General features: G+C 34.0%; 1 protein-coding gene and 1 pseudogene across 8 annotated transcripts in view; one reads left to right on the top strand and one right to left on the bottom strand.

The window, feature by feature from the left end:
- Positions 1-25467, top strand: part of POT1 (protection of telomeres 1) — a 78244-nt gene that overhangs the window by 10743 nt on the left and 42034 nt on the right. For all 8 annotated transcript variants that reach the window (XM_047694295.1, XM_047694291.1, XM_047694292.1 and 5 more), the window contains 4 exons: positions 1568-1659; positions 14144-14257; positions 15025-15072; positions 16972-17086. In XM_047694295.1, the coding sequence (XP_047550251.1) occupies positions 1568-1659; positions 14144-14257; positions 15025-15072; positions 16972-17086 (369 nt within the window). The remainder of the gene's footprint in view (positions 1-1567; positions 1660-14143; positions 14258-15024; positions 15073-16971; positions 17087-25467) is intronic.
- Positions 8861-8957, bottom strand: LOC125081512 (uncharacterized; annotated as a pseudogene).

The following is a 25467-nucleotide window of genomic DNA, read 5'->3' as shown; positions in this document are numbered from 1 at the left end:
TTGTTGGGTGGGTATCGAACAGCCTTTATTTTCAGACTAATTTGGCCTTATCACTAAGGAAATACCCTTCTGACAATTCTGCTCTCTGCCTTGTGTATGAGGATTCCATTCTGTGTGGTTGGAACCAGAACAATTCCTAGCCCTGTGTATCTCAGAATTGTTCTGCCTTTTCCTTTCATGTGGTTCTTTCTCTTCATGAGGTACTTATTACTTATCTTCCACGTACTTGGAGATAAGTATTCAGGCAAAGACCTGAAGGACCCATCTCAGGGTGCAGAGCACTCTCTGTCTGTGTTGCTGTTTTTGGCACTCTGCCCTGCAAATTCTAGCCACCTTGCTGTCCTCGTATCTGAACTCTTCCGAATTTGGTGAAGGCTGGCTGAGCTTTGTTGCATTTTAACTCCATTTTCTGCTGCGTGGAAATTCTTCAGGAAGTAAGCCAGGGGTATTGCCTTATTTTCCTTCTCAGAACACTTTCCTGCACTTCCTGTTCTCTGGTACCTGAAAACTGTTGTTTCATATATTTTTCCTTAGCTTTCTAGTCATTTTAAGACTGGAGAATAAACCCGGTCTCTATTTGTCCATCATGGCCAGACACAGACATCTGATAGGTCGTTTAAGATATTAACAGTGTTAGAAATCACTGTGTTTTTATATTTGATACACATTAGTGATTCAGTTTATGTATATGCTTGTTTTGAGGAGTTGAAGAGGTAAGTAAAGGGAGGCAGTAGGCAGCAGTGAGGCAGTTGTTTCACTGCTGCATGCCACCAGACCTGACAGAGTAGCAGATTCAAGAATTCTAAGTCACACAAAAAAGGATATCATTTTGGGAAAGATCTTTCATATACTCCTATAGATGCATAAAAATCTGATACAAAGGCAGTTTCTTGGAGTAGTTGAATATTTGAAAGCTGATATGAGTGAGACTTTCCTTAGATGATATAATTGAGTCTTAGCATTTGGCCCTGCTGCTCTGGTTGTAGAAGGTGATCTCTGGAGAGTGAAAATTGTGGAAATTCTTTTTTTTTCCCAATTGAGTTTCATTTTCAAAATCATAGATAGTTTGGTCTTTACACATACACTATTCTTTTACTCTTTAATTTGTGTGTGCTGGAGGAGAAAATCACACTTATCTATATTAAAACTTAATGTGCTGACACTGTAGATTGCTGGAAGTTCAGAAAATGAACTATTTGGGGGGTGATATGTTATATAGTGTAAAAATTGAATAATTACCACACTCAATTTCTTTTTATTATAAACATGGAAAATAAATAGAATGTGGATATTTTATGCTGTTAATGTAATATTTATAGAAATTTATAAAATGTATTCTAGTTGAATCTTGTTATAATTTTGGTTTCAGTACCTAATAGTATTCTGTGCATTATCTTTGCATTACTTACGACGTTAAACTAAAAGTGATTTATAAAAATTTTACTTATTCTTCATAATTATATTTTGAAGTAACTACAGTTTTTAGAATGTAGTTATCAGTCAGTTCTCTTATGTGTGTAAAACTGCTCTAATTAGTGTTTTTCTGTATGTGTTTTTTCCTCTATAGAACAAGAAAATTCAAATTCAGAGAGCAACACCATCAATGTATTATTTTTTGGAAAATTAGCAAAGGACTGTGCAAAAGTTTTCTATGAAGGGGTAAATTATTTTCATGTTACTTTTTGTTTTAGGAGTATAATTTAAAATTATTGATGTTATATTCATTCTGTAGATCTTTTTTTGTTTTATTTTCTTTTGTTTTACAGATTCATTATGTATTTGCAGGTATATAAAAAGGATATTTCAGAAATAGTTTTAAAATTGTAACATTCCAAAGAGATTATAAAACTTAACACTGACATAAAAAGGGACAATTTTTCCGTTCACTTCATTTTAATATTTAATATTTAACAGAATGTCTTAAGGATATGTACATTTTGCCCTCAATTAAAAAATAATTCTTAATAACTAAAAAATATATAAGCTATAACTGTATTTTTATATTATTTTCTGATAATTGTTTCAAAATACATGCCTGTTAAATTCAACAAAATGCTACCAAACTGAGCCAACAGCAGATTAAAAGGAGCAGACACTATGACAAAGTCCCAGGAGTACAGTTTGGTTCAGCATAAAAAAATCAGTCCATGTAACATATCACATTAATAGAAAAAGGGAAAAAACAGATGGTCATCTTAACTGATACACAAAAGGCATTTGATAAAATCCTGTACTCTTTTGTAATCAAAACACTTGGGAAACTAGGAACATAAGGAAACTTCCTCGACACAATATAGGGAAATTATGAGAAACTCACAGGTAACATCAAACTCAGTGGTGAACAACTCAAAGCTCCTCACTAAGATTAGGAACAAGACAAGGATGCTTACTTTACCACTGCTTTTCAACATTCCACTGAAAGTTCTAGCCAGAGCAGTTATATAAGAAAATGAAGTAGAAGACACCTAATTTTAAAGGGAGAGGTAAGACTGTCTCTATTTTCATATGACATGATTCTGTTTTTGTAGATCCCAGATAATCCAAAAGAAAGCCACTAGGTTTAATAAATGAATTCAGCAGAATTGGAGGGTACTAAGTGGACACATAAAAATCCGTTGTTACTACCCATAATGAGTGGTCTGGAAAGGAAGCTATGAAAACAATTCTATGTGTGTTAGCATCTGAAGGAATAATATACCTATGAGTATATGTAACCAATGAGGTGAAGGATTTCTACACTGAAAGTTAAAAAACATTGCTAAAAGAAATTAAATAAGACCTAAATAAGTGGAATGACATCTGTATTCTTGGGTAGGAAGACAATATTGTTAAGCTATCAGTACCAACCAAAGTGACTTGTAGATTTAGTGTAATATCCCTATCAAGATTCTATCAGACTTTAGAAATGGAAAGGCCGACTTTCAAATTCATTGAGAGTTTCAAGGGACCCTGAACAATCTAGGAAAAGAATAACAGAGTCAGAGGACTCACACTTCCTGATTTCAAAACTCAGCACAAAGATACTGTAATCAACACTGTGGGACTGTTATAAAGATAGATATGTATACCAACAGAATAGAGTTAAGGGTCGAGAAGTAAACCCATATATCTATGGGCAGTTGATTTTTGACAAAGGTGTTAACATCCATTCGGTGTAAAATGATACAGCCACTGTGGAAAACAGTTGGACGTTTCTTCTTAGAATCATGATATGACCTAGCAACCCTACTAATAAATGTACAGACAAAATAATTGAAAACAAGAATTCAAACAGATATTTGTACACGAGTGTTTGGTTGGAGCATTGCAGCAGTTCCCCCCTTTATCTGTGGGGACAGGTTCTAGGACCCCCACTGGAAGCCTGAAACTGTGGATAGTACTGAACCCTATATACATTGTTCTTCCTATATATACACATCTGTCATAATAAGTTTAATTTATAAATTAGGCACAGCAGGAGATTAGTAACAATAATAAAATAGAACATTTATGGTAATATACTGTAATAAAATTAATGTGAATGTGGTTTCTTTCTCTGAAAATATTGTACAGTGCTTACTCTTCTTGTGATGATGTGAGATGATAAAAGGCATACATGATGAGGTGAAGTGAGGTGAATGGTGTAGGCACCGCAGTATAGCCTTAGGCTACTATTAACCTTCTGACAGTACGTCAGAAGGAGGATCATCCGCTTCTGGACCATGGTTGACAGTAGGCATCTGAAACCATGGAAAGCAAAATCACACACAAGGGGGGACTACCTCATTTATAATAGCCAAAAGGTGGCCAGAACCCAAGTGTCCATTAGCAGATGAATAGATAAAGAATGTGCTATAGCCATATAATGGAATATTGCTCAGCCATAAAAAGGAATGAAGTTCTGATACATGCCACATCATGGATGAACTTGGAAATGTTATGCTGAGAGAAGCCAAATACAAAAGGACAACTATTGTGTGATTCCACCTATATGAATATGTGGAATAGGCAAATTCACAGAGACAGAAAGTAGATGAGAGATTACCAAGAGCCTGGGTTGGTGGGGGGGAATGGGGAGTTTTTCCTCAATGGTTAAAAAATTTCTACTTGGGGTGAAGAAAAGTTTTGACAATAGGTAGTGGTGATGGTTGCACACATTGTGACTGTAATTAATGCCATTGAGTTATACACTTAAAAATGGTTAAAATGGGGCACCTGGGTGGCTCAATGGGTTAAGCCTCTGCCGTCAGCTCAGGTCATGATCTCAGGGTCCTGGGATCGAGGCCCACATCGGGCTCTGTGCTTGGCAGGGAGCCTGCTTCCCCCGTCTCTTTCTGCCTGCCTCTGTGCCTACTTGTGATCTCTCTCTCCCTCTCTCTGTCAGATGAACAAATAAAATCTTAAAAAAAAAAAAAAAACTTTAAAAATAGTTAAATGGCAAGTTTTCCATTATATTTTGCTTCAGTTAAAAAAATACATGTCTGCAGTGCAATATTTAGGCAATACAGATATGTAATAGAAAATGAGTCCTTCACAGTTCTTATACAGCATGCTTTCTGTTGGAGAAAGGTAGACAGTGAACAGATAAACATAATTTTCTAAGTGGCAGACAGTGCTGTGGAGAAAATAAAGCAGGGGGAGAGAGGATATGTTTTAATTTGATGAAGGAAAGACTCTGATAAGGTGATATTTGAGCAGAAACTTGAAAGAAGTAAAGTGGTCCTTAGATATTTGGAGTAACCAGGAATTTGTAAGTGTAAAGGCTGAGAAGTATGAGTGCATGTTCCAGACACAGCAGGGGGTCAGTATCTAAATCCCAGCAGGTGTGATTGGGGCAAAATGCTTAACTCTGTTCAGTGTTTTTCAATTTTAATCTTGAAAGATTTAAAAAATTATTCAAAATTTTTTGTTTAAAAAATTAATCTTTAGATTAAAATGAATAAAAATTAATTTTAAAATTCTTTAAAAAATCAAGATAGTATTAATACCACCCTTTCTGGATTGTTGTCAGGATTAGAGATAAATGTACCTACTGCTGGCACTGTGTGGGAACTTAGTGTGTGACCACTGTTATTATTGTTATGACTCTTTATCTTACTGTAATTAGATGCAGCCCCAATGAGGAAAAGCAGCGAGAGAAAGTGCACCTTGGTCTGAGCCCAGAAGTGTGGCTTCCAGTTAATTACTGGCTTTTGAGTAACCATTGATAATCTCCAGATGTAAATTTAATCAAATATAAAGTAAGAATGTTGGATTAGCTGAGAATTCTGAGGAATTCTGGAATACTGTGGTTTCAGAAACTTACCACTTATAAATGATTTAGTGGACTTGAGAAATGCTGTTTTTGTAAAACCTGTCTTTGGAGTCTAGAATAAAGATTTATTTCATGTTAACTGTCAGAAAATCTACCTTTTTTTTTTTCTTCTAATCAGCGTTTTGGGAATAGATTGCTGAACTCAAATTTTGTCCTTTTGGCCAAAAAGACAAAGAAGAGGTGGTAACTCCATTAATGTTTTCCTAATTCATAATTTGAATAAAGGAAAGGAGAATCAGTGTAGTGATTTTTCACTTCTGTGAAAAGTTTGTTATTAAATCCCTGGTGTATTTTAAAATTCTAGAATTTAAGGAAATAAGTATTTCCTGTGTGATTAACATCCGAAAACTCCTATGATATTTCATCAGACTGTCTCTTAGGATGATAAATAGAGTAATTTTAGGTGCAATTTTAAAAATTGGAGATACACAGTTCTAATCTAGTTGTTATGGCATAGCAAAGTTCCAGAAGCAAATATACTAAGAAAGAGGTGTTATCTGACAGTTTCCTTCAGGCCACTTTAGGTAGGGTAGAAATCAGTAGCTCTATATACCTATTTTGATGGGGCACTTTTTGTGGGTGCCTCCAGTAAAGGCATGTTGTCATTACTATTATTGTTCCTATTATTATTATTCTTGCCCTTGAAGGCATGACTTTATTTCAGCTTAGGTAAAATAATTAATATTCATGATGACAGTTCTGAATTATTAAGAATTCAGTGCTCAAGGAGATCTGAAGTCATGCCATTTTTTTTAAGGGCCATAGTCTCCAGAAATGATGAAGTGGAGAGGGAGAAAAAGGGAGAGAATATGGGTGAAAGTGAGAACATTAAGTAGGTGTTTAACAGGGAAAGATTCACTCATTAAGAAAAATAACTTATATAACATTTTTCCTTTGAACTGGAAAACAGTATGTTATAGTGCTTTGTTGAGATAGGGAAAAAAGAAAAATACATCAGTTCAGTGACGAATTTGCATGTGATATTAAGCTATAACATATTTTCTCTGACTCCCCATCCTTCAAAAAAAAAAAAAGTAAACAAAACCAAATAAATGCTGTTAACAGCTTCCTTATTCTTCAGGCTGCTAGACACACACAGGGAAGTTTTGCCCTGATACATTGAGTTAGTAATATTTAGTTTTCAAGAATTACAGAATATATGAAATAAATATGAAATATAGTTTTATGTTCTTATTTCGGATGATTCTTTCCATTCTGTAAAGAGTTCCACTTTTTATTCCCAAAGATTTTATTCATTCATTTGACAGAGATTGAGAGAGAGAGAGCATAAGCAGGGGGAGCAGCAGGCAGAGGAAGAGGGAGAAGCAGGCTCCCTGCTAGGCAGAGAGCCCAATGCGGGACTTGATCCCAGGACCCTGGGATCATGACCCAAACCGAAGGCAGACACTTAACCAAGACACAAGTTGCCCCAAGAGGTCCACTTTTAGCATTTTTAAAGATTTCACAGACCATCCTTTCAACTTGCTAAGATCATTAAAGTTGCCTTTCCTTTCTTCTGTCCTGATATTTTTTAATAAGTAAGATATTCAACTCTCTGCTTCAAATTCTGGCCAGAGAAAAAAGACAGTTGTAATGCATGGTAAGGAGGGAGGCTCTAGCATCCTTTTTTTTTTGAGTCAGCTAGCTGGAGTACCTTAGTGGCTCAGTCGTTAAGATCTTTGGCTAAGATCAGGATCCCAGGGCCCTGGGATTGAGTCCCACATCAGGCTCCCGCCTGGAATAAAGCCCCGCATCAGGCTCCCTGCTCCACGGGGAGCCTGCTTCTCCCTCTCCCACTCCCTCTGCTGTGTTCCCTCTCTCACTGTGTCTCTCTCTGTCAAATAAATAAAATCTTTAAAAAAAAAAAAAGTCAACTAGCTGTAAAATTAATTTTTGTGAAAAGACCGGATATCCGTTTGTAAAAGAAGAGTATTCTAGAGTTCAGGGATCTTCAGTGAACTCCCAACAGTGTACAAATCATCAGAAGAGATCCTTTTTTTTTTTTTTTTTTTTTAAGATTTTATTTATTTATTTGAGAGAGAGGGAGAGCACAGAGGGGAATAAAAGGGAGAAGCAAACTCCTTGTCGAACAGGTAGCCCGACTCAGGGCTCAATCCCAGGACCCAGAGAGCATGACCTGAGCTGAAGGCAGATGCTTAACTGACTGAGTCACCCAGGTGCCTCAGAAGAGGTTCTTGAACCAGTTAAATGTGTATGTAAATGTATGTATGTATTTTTTTTCCCCTCTCTGAGAAGGTCATTTATAACTCTTACACTCAGAAAGATCCATGAACCCATGATCATTAACTGCTTTTTAAGGACAGAATTTCATATGATTCTATTATGGTATATAGTTGAGTTAATATTGAAGTTCCAAGAGTAATTAGTTATGTGCCCATATACAGAAATAATAATGATTTGATATTGGAAATTAGTGTCTTGTAAATATCCTGTATTATTTTTAGTGGAAGTCCTATAACAAACCTTAGCTCTACAGTGGCGGTCTTCATAAAACTACAGATGACAATTACTGCGGAAGATTACTAAAGGCTCAAATGATAAACATGTCTCGAAGCACTTTGTAAACTGTAAGATTCTATACAAATATAATATCCTAAGTATTGTTCTAGAACTTGTAGTAAGTGGAGATACTGCTCTGTCTCCACAACTGTATTCTTTTCCTGCTCAGGAAGGTAGCATGGACTTGGATTAGATCTTGTAAATAGTTTGATTTAGAAGATTTTGTTCTTTTTGCCCGGTCTTGAAGGTTTTAAAAAAACATTCAAGTTGTGTGGAAAGGTATAACCAGAAAAGCAGAAGCTGCCCCTTTCCCTCTGAAGCCACTCATATTGCCTAGTGTGATAAGATTAGATAAAATCCCTGCTTCTTTACCACGACCTTTCCAACTTTTATGTGTATGTGTGTATATCTGTGTGTACTTATGCGTGTATGTCTGTATCTATATATGCATGTAGATAAGCTCATACATGCGCATTTTTCATCAAATGACAGTACTATTCATGTTTTATAAATTGCTTTATTTAACAGCACATCTTTAGAGGAGAAGGGTTTTAAAAATACATGGTATTGAATATTAGGGATCTGTTTATATTTTAAATACATTTTTATCTTTTCCTTTAAGATTCTTATATGATTATTTGGAAACACAATAAAAGGGTTATAATACAATGAACTAGCAAAATATGTGCAGTGCATCTACAAAATATGTGCAATGTATGAGATATTAGTATTTTCCCTAACTGACATATGAAAGGTGTTTTCTGCAATTGAAATATACTTTAAATAAGTATTCATTAAAACAGAATAGAACTATACTGGCTAATTAGTACTTGTCAGCTAACCTAGAATGTTAATAATGGTAAGCCAGAGTTTTTCCTTTTTAAGATATAATTATATAAGACTGAGGTCACAGTTTACTTTAAAATCTTTCTGGGTTTAAAATCCATGAATGCTGCTCATTGGGGAGGTCTAATTAGGCTATTTATTTAAGAGTTTATAGTAGTAAGGTTAAAAATTATTGAAAGTCAAAGGTAAAACTCTTTGTGTAGAAGAATGGATTTTCTAATTCAGTTCTTGCGCAGGGGCCATGCTAATCTTCTCTGTATTGTTCCAATTTTAGTGTATGTGCTGCTGAAGCAAACACTCTTCATTCAGTTCTTAAACCTTTGTTATTTGTCATTGGCTTATTCCCTTAAGGTTAGCTCCACATTTGATTACAGAAAAAAAAAATTTGTAAACATTAAAATGAATTTTAACAAAATTTCAATCCTTGCTTTGTGAGACTAATGATACATTTTACAGGAATATACACAGTGTAATTGAACCTTTTTTTGTATGAGTTTTAGCTTTCCTTTAAAAGTAAGATTTAACATTTAATAAATGGACATAAAATATGGGGAAGGACTTTTTTAAAGTGTTTTGAAAGTTTAAAGAAATATTTTATCGCAAAACCATCAGAATTACGGACGTTTGTCAATACATTGTTTTCCCTCCGTTTGAGATTTAATTCTGAAGGATGTTGTAGAGTAGTGCCTGTCTTGGAAATTAGGAGATCTTGATTCCTGTCTTGATCTACAACTACTTAGCTGAATGTTACCTTAGACTGTTCATTTATTCTCTCTCGCCCTTATTTTCTTACCTGAAAAATGAAAGTGTTTGATTACATGATCTCTAAAGTCCTGTTTTCAGTTCTGAAGTGCTGAGATTTTTTGAATTAAGTTTCGTAGTACTCATACAGTTTATTTAAGATTTAATGAAGGTATCATATATATAAGTAATATGTATTCCATGAGTTGGTTATTCATTTAATTGTCCAAATACTTGTTGATTGTTTTTGGTCTTCTGTGCTGGATGCCCTGAATAAGAGGGTAATGGACCTTGCCATCATGGGACAATGCTTAGTGGAGCAGAGGAAATTAAACAGTTATTATGTAATTGATTATTTTATCCAGATGTAATATGACTGAGATTGAGTAGTAGAATTAGAAAAGTAGCAGAAAGAATGAAGATGGGTTCTGGGAGAGTGGGTTAGTAAAAGAGAACAACATGTACAGAGCCCCTAACTGAGGAGCCTGGAATGCTAAAAATTACAAAAAGGAACTATTCTGGGGTATGTTGCATACATAGGTATGCATAGGTATACATAGGTAGCTGGTGAGGTGGTGGGCATCAGATCACACAGGGATTTGTAAACCATTTACAGATTTTGGATTTTATGCTAATATTGCCTATAGTACTTCCAATTAAGTTCTTAACATTATATAACCAAATATGTTAATGTTCATAAAATACATTTTTTATATTAGAGAAACATTTTCTGTCAGTCACTGCGTTATCAGTGGCATCAGATTCCTGGCTTCTCCCTTCACTCTTTCACTCTTAATTGGTGTTTTAAAATATAATAACAGGATTTGCAAGGGCGGCATAGTAAAAATCACTTAATGCCTGTTAAAGTCAGATAGGTATTTTTCTTTTTGGATTATCAGTTGTTTCATATTTCCTGTGTCTTTTTCCTGCTTGCTGAAAGTATAATAAAGTGGGAATTTTGGATACACTATCAATTAAAAATTAACAAGTTAATATACTAGTCTTGCAGTTTACATTTTTTTTAATCACATACTGATTTGTTTCTTGTTCCACCACTGATTATGTTCTATAAGATATTAGCATGTAAAAATGACATGTTAATATGCAAATAAGTTGTCTGCTCTTTTTTTTATTGTTGATTTTTAAGAACACTTCTTTATGTTAAAAAGATCTATGCTGTTTTCATTGATTTTTTTTCTCTGAAACTGGTTTGCAGTAGAATATTCCTGTTGGCTAACCCAAAAAGGAAGTTGTTTAATGACCAAGTCTCACTCCTTTTAAGACATTGACAGGGTAGGTTAGACAAAAAGAAAATGCCCCACTTGCTGATATCTGAGTATCCTGAGTTCAAAGATTTCAGGTCTACCAATGTGTTTTTATTTTTAGAACATTGATACACAGATATTGATAAAGCCTTATTACTTTCAGTAATATGGTATTCTTCTCAGGCTGATTTCCTAATAACTTCAGCAGATTGAGATCAAATACCTACTCTGTATATCAGAATGCATTCTTAGCACTGAACTGTGTAATTCCTATTCTTGGTTGAATGGCTTCAGTATGCTCTTTTCAGAAGCTTAGAACTTAGAACAATGCATATTAAATCTCATTTTCAACTCAGTCTAATGAGTGTTTATACAAACTAATACTGCCTATTATATGTTTATCTTTCTTATCCTCTGTGCATTTGAATTAATTTAAAGCTATTACAATTTGTAAATTCATGGAAACTAGATTCTAGGGGCGCCTGGGTGGCTCAGTGGGTTGAGCCTCTGCCTTTGGCTCAGGTCGTGATCCCAGTGTCCTGGGATCAAGCCCCGCATCGGGCTCTCTGCTCCGCGGGGAACCTGCCTCCACCTCTCTCTCTCTGCCTGCCTCTCTGCCTACTTGTGATCTCTGTCTGTCAAATAAATAAATAAAATCTTAAAAAAAAAAAAAAACTTTGTTAAAAAAAAAAAGAAACGATTCTAAGCGTCATTCATTTTTTTCTCTCTTCTGTTTAGGTTTGTACTTTAATTTTACCAGTATTAATTTATTCAACATATACTTGTACTATGAACAGAAGCTCCTTCCAGCCACTTTTATGGTATATAAAGGTAGATAAGACATTCTTAGTCCCAGGGAGCTTATAGACTTAAAAGCATTAAAAACATGAAGAATCATTTGTAAATAATACACAGGCAAAATATATTAAAATACTGCATAGGAGAGTTCAGAGGAAGGAAGAATTATTTTTCTCAGAGAGAAACAATCTAAGACCTCATAAGAAAAGTTTTTACAATCTGGGTTTTAAAAGATAGATAGGATCAGATACATGCAAAAGAGAAAAATGCTATTATTAGTGGGGGCTCAGAATAAGCAGAGAATATGCATGGAAAAGCACTATGAATGTAAGAGAATCTGATTTTTATAGTATTAAATAGACATACATGGAAATAAAATAGGCCAGGTAGATTGGGATAGGATCATTGAGGGCCTTCCATATAATTTATGTAGATATATTCAAATATAAGTTCATGTTTAGAAGTATAATAAATTAAACACATTAGTTTCCTTAAATATTTTTGGTGGTTATTTCTATGTTGTAAAATTTGTGCTAGAAGAAAAGTTATACTACAGCCTTCTACTGAATTATATTGCTAATATTGAAATAGAATTAGACTTTTGAAGAGAATTTTCTTATGAATGCTGATGTCCTGCTTTTAGTGATTTTTTTCTATTTAAAATGTTTTCTCCATCATAAAATAAACACTCCTTAAGTTTAGATTATATGGGAAAATAGAAAAATATTCATCTGCACAATAATGTTTGCATTTTATGTATTTCTTTTCATATAATATTTAAGACATTTTTCAGTAAAATAGAAAATAATATGAGATAGGTTATTTTTTGTGTGTGCTTTTAAGAGAATTTAGAACTGAAAAACTTCCCTACTTCTGTTTATCTTTCCCTGTGAGTTTGATTAAACAACTTTAAATCTTTGACTAAAATCTCAAGTTTTCATTTAAATCAGAAGTTTTAGGCAGTTGAAACCATTGCTTATTTTTCAGTTTTAAGAGTAATATATTCCAGAAGCAGTCTCACTTTTTATTTTACTTCCCTTTAAAACTGCCTGGGGATCCCTGGGTGGCCCAGTCGGTTAAGGGTCGTCTGCTTTCAGCTCAGGTCATGATCTCAAGGTCCTGGGATTGAGTCCCATATTGGACTCTGCTCAGTGGGGCGCCTGCTTCTCCCTTCGCCTGCTCTTTCCCTAGCTTGTGTGCATGCGCTCTTCCTCTCTCTGATAAATACATACATACATACGTGCATACTGCCTAAAAACATGGTCAAAACAGAATATTCAGTGAAAAGGAATATTTTCTCCCATTTATCTGTGAAGAGTTGTGGTTATTTAGCATTATCAGCACAAACACAGTTATGTTCATAGTCTCATGTAAAGAAAAAAAATGTAGAAAGTTGCAGAGCTAAAAGTTCTGAACAGGGCTCGAGATTTTAGGAAGGCCATATAAGATCCATATTTTGAGTCACAGTTTGTTAATGGCAGGCCTACTTTGTGCCAAGCCTTATAAATATAGAGCAGAATAGGACATGACCCTGCATGGGGAACCTGGGTGGCTATGTTGGTGTCTGTGTCTGTGTTCCGCTTGTGTCATGATCTCAAGGTCTTGGGATCGAGCCCTGTGTTGGGCTCCCTGCTCAGCTGGGAGCCAGCTTCTCCCTCTTCCTCTCCCTCCCACTTCTGCTCTAGTGCGTTCTCTCTCTCCCTCTCTCTCAAATAAATAAATAAAATCTTAAAAAAAAAAAAAAAAGACACGACCCCTGCCTTTCAGGGTGTTCACAACCTTGTTTAATGGATCTAAATAGAGAATCCTGGGACTTGACACCAGACCCTTCCTCAAATGTGCAAAGCAAGTCTGTAATGCAGGATACTTCCATTTGGTAGAAATTAAGATTATTGAAGGAAGATGCCTAAAACCCAGGAATTTTTGTGTATTTAAGGTTTTGGTGCTAAAATTAGAAGAGTAGGATAATAATTATATATATATGTAGCATATATTATTGCATATTATATATTACATATGTATAGGGCAGCAAGACAAAATTTGCTGAATGTGTATGTTCCAATATTTGAAAATTAAGAAAAGGAGATTTAACTAATGAATGAGAGAGGCAAGAATAAATGGGGACTGTCTTCTTACTTTAGAAGAAGGAAAATACTTTTTTCTTATTAGTAGGTAAGTAGAAATTTCTTATTTATGTCTCATACCCTGGATTTATATGCAGATGTATTAGCTTTGTGACAGTATGGAGTTTTTAATACTAATGGCATGTCTTTCTCAATGTAGTCTCTCAACTCTGACATTTAGTTTCATTTAAATTTCATTCTTAATACTTTTGGATCATCTGTTATCTCTTCATTATTTCTGCAAACCTATTCATATAAATTGAGATAAACATTGATTTTTGAAGTCCCACTAAATAAATAAAAATTTTTGAGTGATTTAGTTAGTGTTTTCCTGGTCTGTGAAGTTAGACATTATGCTTGTCTAGGACTATGTTGAAGCCCTTTTAGAGGAAGTCGTAGTCTCGGTCGTATATTCAGGAATCATTAAACACATGTAGCTGACCTGTTTTCCATGTTGTAGAAATTACTCCTGTTTTTAAATAATAATAAAAATAAGCATTTATGTGACATTCAGAATTACAGATATTGATGATTTAAAACCATTTTTTCCTCTGTAGGACACCATTGCAGTAGCTGGATTTACTGTGTTGTCGGCATCTTCATCTACAAGCAGAGATGGTAAACATCGCTTATTTTTGAAAGCATTTGAAGACTTCAGATCAACTGTTTATGTAAGTGTATAACTTTTAGTCCAGTTATTTTGTGGTTTTAATGAGTTAAGGGGATGGAATAGGAACAGTATTTCTGTAAATCTGCAGATAAACTATTTAGCCTGACTGAATTATTTTAATTAAATATTTCAAGTTTAAAGCAAAAATTCTCTTCTCAGCTTTATGTTTAGAATGATTCCAGGTAGAAAAGAAAGATCCCTTAAAAATAATTATTTACTAATGGAATTTTTAAAACTTTGTAGGTACTCTAGATCTCATTCTTTACTCTTACATCATCAGCCTTTTTTGATGGTCTACTTGATTTCACTTTAAATTGATCAAGTGCCCTTTTTTAGGTAAAACTGATTTCCTTCTATTTTATTCTTTACAGAGATGCTGATTCTCTGCTTCCCACTTCACCCCTCCTCCCACAGCCCTGTGTGTGCGTGCATGTGTGCATGTGCACACATGGAGACCATCAGTTTGGTCAAGGCTGTCAGAGAAGCAAAGCTGGGCCAAGTCCTGTGTTTACAGGCCACCATCTGCCTGATTTTCTGTAGTATACAAAATATGGGCTAGGGGTGATCCTCTGATACTGAAATTAATGGATTATACTGAACCTTAGACAGTTTTGCACATGTCAGTCTTAATTTGTAAGGCATAGTTTTGTGCCATGCTAGTGAATTTGAATATTACGCAGTTAAGTGTGTAGTTTTGGTGCAGTTAAAGGTCTGTAATCACATTGGAGGATGGTTGTATACAAGTAAATCCTCTTTTTTTGTTTTCAGGTTTATGTTAAATCTGTCAGAGATTTTTCTGCAGAATCAATGTCTTTGGTAAGATAATACTCAGTTCAATTTAAAATATGCACACCCACACACACATATAAAGATAAAACACATGTATGTATTTCATATATATATGATATCCACTTATAGTCTAATTTTTAAAATAGTAATATAATGGGAAAACAAAATATCTACCTTTTTGATATCTAATAATGTTAAATTTGAGTTATATGTTTACCTAGTAATTAATAACTGATTGTTCTTTTATTTGAAATATCTGTTGGTATTTTCTATAAGCTACACATAAAAAAAAATTAAAAGGGAAAAACATTTTATTTTGTGAAGATACTAGGATTAGTACTTTTAAACCTCAGGCAGATACTTTTGTTTCTTTATCAGTTGTATTTATAAACAATATCATGTACCAAATTGTGATTTACAAATTATTTAATTTTAAGAAGTTTATTATACTTGTGATACATTTTTCATTTCTTTATCTTTTTTTAATATTTTATAAAATTTTGTTAAAGCAATAGGAAGATTCCCATTTTATAGGTGAACTACATGTAGCTGAGTAAAACTGGAAAAAGGGTAATATATATGATGAAGTTCAATATAAAGTTTACCTTCTGCCTATGTTCTTAAACCTTTTGTTTCTAATCGACAGAGTCCAGGAACTTTGTTTTAGTTAACAGTGACTATGGGGTACAACTTTTAAATTCTGAATAATACTATATAGAAATATAATTCATATTTGTTATTTAAAGAAACTGTAACCAATAAAAGGGTTGATACACTTTTTTAAAAGCATGAATTAGCTGCAGGTATTAGTTTTTCTCAAAATTATTTTAGACTGCTCAGCTTCAAATATTTGATACATCCACAAACCTGTATATAAGGAAGAAGTAAAGGAAAGAACTTATGAAATTGGTAAAAATGTTTTTTCAGTGATCCCCAGATATTCTGATCTATTAGACTATAACTTAGATCATCTGCATGTATATACTAGGTTATTTACATGGAAAGTCACATTATAATCAAGAAGTTGTTTGTTGTTCATGAATTAACAAGTACATTGCATGGATCACCATAATGGTTAGTGTCATTGAGCTATATGCTGGCCTGCCCCATTCATCTATACATTAGGGAGATAACTTTAATATCTTCGATCTAGTTATTTGTCAGCTAGGTACATATCTTTCCTTTCTGTCCCATATGCTGTCCATTATTTTTCTTCCATCATTTATGAGCTACAACATTTTTTATATCAAAGTTTGATGAGATTTCTAAGCATTACCTTTCTTATACTTGACCTAAAGGATCAGCTTCCTTGAAAAAAACAATTAACTCATTTTGATTTGAATTTTAAAGTTTTAACTTACAGTGCAGTAGGTAGTAACCTTATTTCTGGTTTTTGGTGGGATGGATAGGTGATGGGGCCAGATGTGATTGTTTGACTAATACACAGACATGTCCTTGTAAATCACTTTCCCCTTTCTTTCCAAACCTGTGTACAATTATTTCAGACAATTTTTCTTTTCTGTTTTTCCCATTTTTAATGTATTTATACCATTTACAATCAAAACCTGTAGTAAAATCTTTATAATAATATAGGGGGGAAAAAAGAAATATATACCACAAGTTTTGAAGTGATATTACTCAAAGTTAAAATCCAGAACCAAAAGTTCTTAAATTGCATTTCTTAGAATTATGTACAAATTACATAATTTATAATCAAAATTCTTTGTAAGAAAAACTGGTTGGTTTGTACAGTAACCTTTATAAGCTGTGTATTTCTTTTTTTTTTTTCAGGCTATATCCTCTTTTTAGACACTTAAAAGGAAAAAAATGCAATTAGATCGGTTGTTGTTTTAAAAATTTAATTATAAAATTATTCTAAAATGTAAATACTTGGTGTTGATATATTCACTGTCTTCGCTTTCTTAGGTTCCAGCAACACATTATATATATACACCCCTGAATCAACTTAAGGGTGGTACAATTGTCAATGTCTATGGTGTTGTGAAGTTCTTTAAACCTCCATATCTAAGCAAAGGAACTGGTAGGTATTAAAATTGGTAAAGATTTTAATGGGCTGGAGCTGCTTTATTGGTTTCAGAAACATAGCTCCTTCAATACTGTTAAGTCTTAGAAGCTCAATTCTCATTTATTTAATTTTTTTAAATATTTATTTGAGAGAAAGCATATGCACACACATGGTTGCATGTGAGTGGGGGCAGGGGTTGTAGAGGGAGAGGGAGAGAGGGAATCCTCAAGCAGACTCCCCGTTGAGCATAGAGTCCCAACACAGGGCACTGTCCCAGCACCCTGGAATCATGACCTGAGCCAAAATCCAGCATTAGCCATGTCAGTGACTGAACCACCCAGGCACCCCTCAGGTCTGATTTATAATTGCCAAACAATTCATATGCACATTTTTGGCCATTTTCACTTATAAAGTAAGTATGGTCTTTAGATTCCAAAGACTAAATTAAGAAAAGGATGCTAAACTGCAACATGACAGCATATAAAAGTATGACATAGGCTAAATATGAAGTATTTTAGTACTGTAATGGTGGTATATAAATCACTTTTAATTCTGGTATAGAACTTAAAAAAGACCAAAGTATAAAAAATAAGTACCTGTGAACATGTTAATGAATACATGATATAAAAAGATACCAATTATAACATTAATAACAAAGTATATGTGAGGAGGAGTAGAAGTATAGTTTTTATATATAATATTTATTAGCTTAAAATAGGTTGTTATAACTTTAAGATGTTTTATGTGAACTCCATGGTAACCAGAAAGAAAATACTTACAGAAGATACACAAAAGGAAATGAGTATGTTGCTACATTAAAAAAAAAAAAAAAGTCAATGAAATACAGAGGGCAAGTGCTAAAAGACAAAACAGTTAGCACATGGCAGTAGTTAAGTCCTTTCCTACCAGTAATAACTTCAAATGTAAAAAAAATTAAATACCTCAGTCAAAAGGCATAATACTTCGGTTGTTTTTAAAGATAATTAAAGTATAACCTACTAATTCTATAAAATACAAGCTTTATTTATTTATTTACTTTTTAAACAGTTTTAAAACAGTTTAAACAGTCTGATTTTAAACAACTGACATAGAAAAGAATAAAAAAACATGAATTTCAATTTTCTGAGGGTTAATTTAGTAAAGACACCATATAGCTTTACCTTGGTTTAATTCAGTTCAACTGAATTTAACAGTTACTAATCTATTTAATCTAACCTGAAACAGCATTTATAAAAGGCACCATTATGTATGTATCAAGAAAAGCTCTGCCAATTAAGTTATGCTTCACTGTTAATTTTAAGATGTAGCCATATTTTAGAGATATTAAAAATGCACAATGGTGTTGTTGATGAAATACTGTCTTTATCTACTGCATGCCAGGTGCCGTGGTTCTTCCTAGAAACACAAAGATGTTCACATTGAGTTTATATTTTAAAAAATATTTTATTAAATTATATATATGTAAATTTTATTATTGTGGAGTGAACTCGAAGTGTACTCTTTAGTGGGAGATGAGGGAACCATTATATTTTCATGTAGTCAGAGGATTTTGTTAATGCACAATGGAAAGACTTACTCTGTGAAAGTGACCTAAGACTATGAAATCCAGAGAAATTTGAAATAGGTGGCAACTAAGTCTGAAGGCGTCAGAGGGATGTGTTATTGAAAACTCTGGCGATTTCTGTTTTAGCAGAAAGGGAATGTTAAACAGTAAGGTTGAAGCAGAGAAGTTATTGTTTAAGTGTTTATTTCTCAGATATTTTCATTTGACTTTACTTTATTTCCACAGTCTGCATTCTCCAAGCTATCATACTTTTCAACATTTACTTGCATATGTTCATCTTGGTGGTTTGTTTACGCCATCAGGTTTATTGTCCCCTGAATCTTAATATTCTGTAAATTTGCTATAAAGGTGTGATCACTGTGATCCTCTTCTGGTTGTGAGTGTTATCTGGCAGCTCTAATTGGCCTGCTGAATTTATGAAGAAGCTACGTGGACTGCCAGTTATGTCCATCTGACTTGGCAAAAGATAGAACTTAAAAACTTTTTGAACTTGTTACATTGCTAATTCTTGTCACTGAAAGTTTTTATTAAATCAATCAACAAATGTATTCAAGAATAACAAATAATAGTATAGACTAAAATGATAGTTTTTAAAACACTGGTGACTCAATATTAATTTTAAGTTATTACTTGACAGCATAATCATGTTTTTTTCTGACAATGTTATTAAATCATGTGTATATAATGAAAGCCTTGGGGAACTATTATTTTTATTATATATTCATATGTATTTTATGTGTCTATCAGATACGTTTAGTTGGATCCAGTCCCTTAATAAAAAAATTCATGAGTAGTAATGAACCATCTGTTATTACAACGATAATATGTTTCTCTATTTTTTCTGAGATACTGAATTAAAATGAATGCCATCAATTTTACCACAACTATATTCATTGAAACTCTAAGTCACATGTCTTTACTGCCAGCAAGATGGTAAAGTTTTAAAATTATCTATTACATAACTTTAGTTACACTTTTTATTTCTATTGATAGCACTCATCCTTCAACATGCTGTAGGAGAGTCAGACAAATAGCATTTTCCTGTTGAGGAAAGGATCAACTTCATTAGTATTACTGAGATGTACCAGAATAAATGTACAGGAACCATCCACAGCTCTGCCTTTTTTGTATTACATAAAGCAATATTATGTTGCAAATGTGGGACCACATCTTAAATACTACATCCAGAGGTACATAACTAGTTATTTGGAGGAAAGTTACCTTTATGCAGCTCAAATTTAGGTAAATGGAAAGAAGTTTATTCTGTCCTGTATCATTAGCTGGAATTTTTCATTAAAATTTATTTTATAAATGTTAAATTCAGTGCTACTGAGGCTGTTTGGTGCACTCTAGCATTTGTACTTCTTGACTAAAATTTTTCTTCAAGACTTTCCTCTTCATTCTAATAGTGATTACATATGACCTGTTACATGCTCCTGTCTTATTTCTGGTAGCAAATTTTTATTCCCCAATCTTTATATTCAGTCTTGGAGAAGTTGTAGCTTTTTTTCTATAAGTCTGTCAGTCGTGTTGTTAAAAGGACAATATAGATAATTACATTCTTTCTTATTCAGTTGTGATAAGATTCATCATGAAAACCGAGAATTTCTCAAGGATTATGGAAACATTTAGTAAAAGATAATTGCATCATCAAAATTGATTTTGATAATGATTCATCAGGGCTACATAATATGTCCTCTTTTATGTATGAAGGCAAGGGCATTGCTGCCTTAGGATTTTGAGATTTTATAGAATTTTATAGTAATTATCTTTGAAAGCCTCGCGTTTACTTTTGCTTCAGAGAACTGGCTAGACACAGTTGGGTATGTCAGTTTTTGCCTTACACAGATAACATATTTTTTTAGTTAATGTCTGTTAAGAAGTTTAGTTTTAGCTTTGTCTCAGATTCTAAGAAATAGCCTACAATTTCTTTAAGCTTGAGACACATTTACTCTATTCCTATTGTCTGTTCTTGCTAAATAAGATCAGTGTAAGCTGGCCATAAAATACTTCCAGGCTTAATAGTATGTGACTTGTCCTTGCTTGTTATCAGTATCATAATGCCTGTTCATTCTGTGAGCAAATTGGAGGAGTAGAGGGAACTCTGTTTGTGCTACTTTTCTAATATTTGAATCCAGAGGAAAGGAGAGGATAGCCAAAATATTTTATCATTTTTTGACTGTCCACCTCTGCTCCCTCCTGCCTTTTTTTTTTTTCTTTCCCCAAACTCTGTGATCCTACAGGTCTCAGCCTTTTTGTGCCACATGATATGGCACATTGCCTATTACTCCCTAGCTTACCAGAGGAATGCGTTATGTTCCAAAATTACTTGATTTTCATACCTGCCTCCCGTTAAAAGTCTCCATTTTTGGAAAGCAGTTTGACTAATCTTGAACAGTTTTGGATGTTACAGTGTTTCGAGAAGCACATCTTTCTTTTGCTGTTCATTATCTTATAAAAGGATACCTCTTTTAGAGGCAAACTGAGCATTATAATCAAATTTTTAGAGCAGTATCCAAAACACTGGACTTTTGAGAGACCTTGTCTATTTTTTCTTTTAGTTCTTGGGATAGGGTGCTAGGATATAGGGCCCTAGGAGTTTTTTCCTGTCTATAGAACATCCCAGCTAGCTCTAGAAGGCTATTTTTGGCTGTGTAAAAATATTTTCACTCAGGAGAATGATTTGACATATACATTAATGTCATTAGCATTATTATTTGATTATTTTCTTTTGTATGAGTAATATTGGTTGCATATTAAATGATTATGTAGTATCTTTTAATTTTTAAAAGTATAACAAACTACATATTCCACATTAAAGAGAATTTATTAATTACTGAATAATTTATAACTCATTGGTGTTCCATTAGATCCAGGACACTTCTTATTCATCAAAGAGAGATTAAAGCATCTAGTATGATGTAAAATTACATGTATATTAATTATATTTTTTATATTTTAAAATTTATAATGCATATTTGAAAGGATTTTGGTTTGTTTTTTTTTTTTAGGTTTTATTTAAATTCAAGTTAGTTAACACATTGTATTATTAGTTTCAGGGGTAGAATTTAATGATTCATTATTTACATATAACATCCAGTGCTCATCACATCCCGTACCTTCCTTAATGCCCTTCATCCAGTTATCCCATCTTCTCATGCTCCTCCCTGCCCACAACCCTCAGTTTGTTCTCTGTAGTTATGAGTCTTTTTTTTTTTTAAGATTTATTTATTTATTTGACAGACAGAGATCACAAGTAGGCAGAGAGGCAGGCACAGAGAGAGGGGGAAGCAGGCTCCCTGCTAAGCAGAGAGCCCGACGTGGAGCTCGATCTCAGGACCCTGGGATCATGACCTGAGCTGAAGGGAGGCTTTAACCCACTAAGCCACCCAGGCACCCTATTTTATGGTTTGCCTCCTTCTCTATTTTTTTCTTTTTTCCCCTTTTTTCCTCTATGTTCATCTGTTTTGTTTCTTAAATTCCACATATGATTGAACTCATAGGATATTTGTCTTTCTCTGATTGACTTATTTTGCTTAGCATATTATATTCTAGTTCCACCCACATTGTTGCAAATGGAAAGATTTCATTCTTTTTGATGGCTGAGCAGTATTTGATAGTGTGTGTGTGTGTGTGTGGTGTGTACATATACATACTGCTGCTGCTTTCTCCATCAGTTGATGGACATTTGGGCTCTTTCCATAGTTTAGTTATTGGTGATACTGCTATATACATTAGGGTGCCTCTACCCCTTCAAATCACTATTTTTGTATCCTTTGGATAAATATCTAGTAGTGCAATTATTAGGTTATAGGGTAGCTCTATTTTCAGCTTTTTGAGGAATTTCCATACTGTTTTCCAGAGTGGCTGCACCAGTTTGCATTCCCACCAGCAGTATAAAAGGGTTCCTTTTTCTCCGCATCCTTGCCAGCATCTGTTGTTTCCTGACTTGTTAATTTTAGCCATTCTGACTGGTGTGAGGTGGTATCTCATTGTGGTTTTGATTTCTGTTTCCCTGATAAAGAGTGATGTTGGGCAGTTTTTCAGGTGTCTGTTAGCCGTCCGTATGTCTTATTTGGAGAAATGTCTGTTCATGTCTTCTGCCCATTTTTTGACTGGATTTTTTTGTTTTTTGATGTGGAGTTTGATAAGTTATTTATAGATTTTGGATACTAGCCTTTTATCTTATACAGCATTTGCATATATCTTCTCCCATCTCATAGGTTGCCTTTTAGTTTTATTGATCGTTTACTTCTCTATGCAGAAGGTTTTATCTTGATGACGTATCCCAGTAGTTGAGTTTTTTGTTTGTTTTGTTTTGCTTTTGTTTTTGTTTTGCTTTTGTTTCCTTTGCTTTCAGAGACATGTCTAATAAAAAGCTGCTGTGGGGGCGCCTGGGTGGCTCAGTTGGTTGGACGGCTGCCTTCACTCAGGTCATGATCCTCGAGTTCCGGGATCGGGTCCCGCATCGGGCTCCCAGCTCCACGGGGAGTCTGCTTCTCTCTCTGACCTTCTCCTCGCTCATGCTCTCTCTCACTGTCTCTCTCTCAAATAAATAAATAAAATCTTTAAAAAAAAAAAAAAAAGCTGCTGTGGCTGAGATCAGAGAAGTTGCTGCCTGTGTTCTCCTCTAGGATTTTTATGAATTCCTATCTCGTATTTAGGTCTTTCATCCATTTTGAATGTATGTTGGTGTATGGCGTAAGAAAGCGATCCGGTTTCATTCTTGTGCATGTGGTTCTCCCAATTTTTTCAACACCATTTGTTGAAGAGACTGTCTTTTTTCCATTAGATATTCTTTCCTTCTTTGTCAAAGATTAGTTGACCATTGAGGTGCGGGTCCATTTCTGTGTTCTCTATTCTGTTCCATTGATTTGTGTGTCTGTTTTTGTGCCAGTACCATATGGTCTTGATGATTACAGCTTGAAGACCAGAATTGTGTATATCTTTGGAAGTTTTAACCTTTTAGGAGTCCTTTACCCTTATAAAAATGTGATGACAGCTGTAGAGCTTGCCCCACAAAAATGCACATGTATGCCTAAAGACTTAAACCTACCATATCAAAAGTTCATGCCCCCCTCCTCTGAACCCCAGATTGCAAACTACTAATCTATGGTATGTTCATATGTTACTTGAATATTCAGCCAATATCAAAACCACAAATATATTTTTGGTTTAATGCATGGTTTTTAAAATAAATAAATTTATAGTTTTTTTTTTTCATTCACTCATTTCCTCGTTTATTCAACAAACATTTATTAAGTACTTTTTATATGCCAGGTATTACACTAGACTTGGGAAATGCAAAGATATCTAAGTCACTGTTTCTACCCTCAAAGAATGTTTAAGACAGATAGTAATTACAATACAGTGATTATAATTGTTCATGATTTCACTTTGTTTTTAGTCTTTCCTCAATTTTTAAGACTCACCTTTTATTTTTGCACTTATTGTTGGCTATCTAAGATAGACTCTTTATTAAAAATTGAACAGTGAATTTACTTACCTATTCTAAAGGCTAGAGGTTGTGGATTGGGCAGGCATGGAGTTTTCCATTTCCCAAGAGCTAAAAAGTTATGTCTAGTTGAGCAAGATAAGACTCTTCACAAGTGCTTGGCTGTCCATCAGGAATGGAAGGCATCTAGGGGGCATGGTTAGTCATTACTTACCTCCTTAAGGCCTTGGAGAGGTGAGCTAAGCCTCTCTTCATTACTGTTTCCTGCTTTTTTGTCCATGACAGTAAGAAGTTGGTTTCCACTTGGAAAATGAAGGTGGAGAAAGACCTTTCTTCCCCTGTCTCTGAACGTTTGTATTGCTTGCTTGCTTATATTCAGGAATGACTGTGATGAAGCTTGAGGTCTCCATCTGGCTTTCAGTTCATATCATAGGACTGAGTCTGTCTTTTATGACCTCTTCCTCTAAGAAATTTATTAGCCTGCTAATTTAGAAAATCACCCTTATGTTTCATTAGTTTATAATTTGAATTGCTTTAGTGGATCATAAAAATCAGTACTATTATTTCCTCATTCTTTCTTATAACTTAGGTTGCATGCTTTTATTCATTTAATTAAACAATTTCTTTGCCAGCCCTTATAGCATTGTATTAGACTTAGTTGTTGTCCATAGTGATATAGCATTGTATTAGACTTAGTTGTTGTCCAAACTCTCAGAGAGTTTATCAAGGGAGATGAGGAAGACCTAAATTTAATCAACTGGCTAAGGCACAGTTGTATGCTGTAACTAAAGAAGCAAGCAGAGTGCTTCGGGAGTGAGAATGGAGAGATTAATGCTAACAGGGGGAAAGCCTTCTAAAAGATACTGAATTTGAGCTGAACTTTTGAGGATAAATTGGATGTTGATAGATGAGGAAGAAGAGGCCAACACTCCAGATCTTGGAATTGCAACAGCAGTTGTCAGACTTTTATAATGAAAATGTGGACTTTCAGTTTCAAAAGCTAACTGCTGAAGAAGCTGACTTAAGTATAATTTTAAGCAATGGAATGTCTGCAGGATACTGATGCATGATTTCATGCTCTTGTGGCAGTCTTTTTCAGGGATCATTATTAAAGACTTAGGATACTTTGCGCTGTACACTTTGTTTATATTCTAGACCATAATTTAAAAGTATATTTTGTATTTATGGTTTCTATATATGGTAGAACTGATTTTTAATAAATATGTAACCGGTAACCTTATTTATATGATAGAATTATAATATAGTTGGCAGTTGGCCTTTGAAAGATGATGTTCTCAGAATTATTACAGATAAAATGTTTTAAGCAGCTATCAGTGGAATGCTTTGCTACATTACTTCTCAGGTAAGATGGATTCT

Source organism: Lutra lutra, chromosome 11 (genome assembly GCF_902655055.1).
Source record: "Lutra lutra chromosome 11, mLutLut1.2, whole genome shotgun sequence".
Taxonomy (NCBI): Eukaryota; Metazoa; Chordata; class Mammalia; order Carnivora; family Mustelidae; genus Lutra; species Lutra lutra.
The sequence above is the reverse complement of the archived record's forward strand: the minus strand, read 5'-3'. Positions and strand labels throughout refer to the sequence as shown.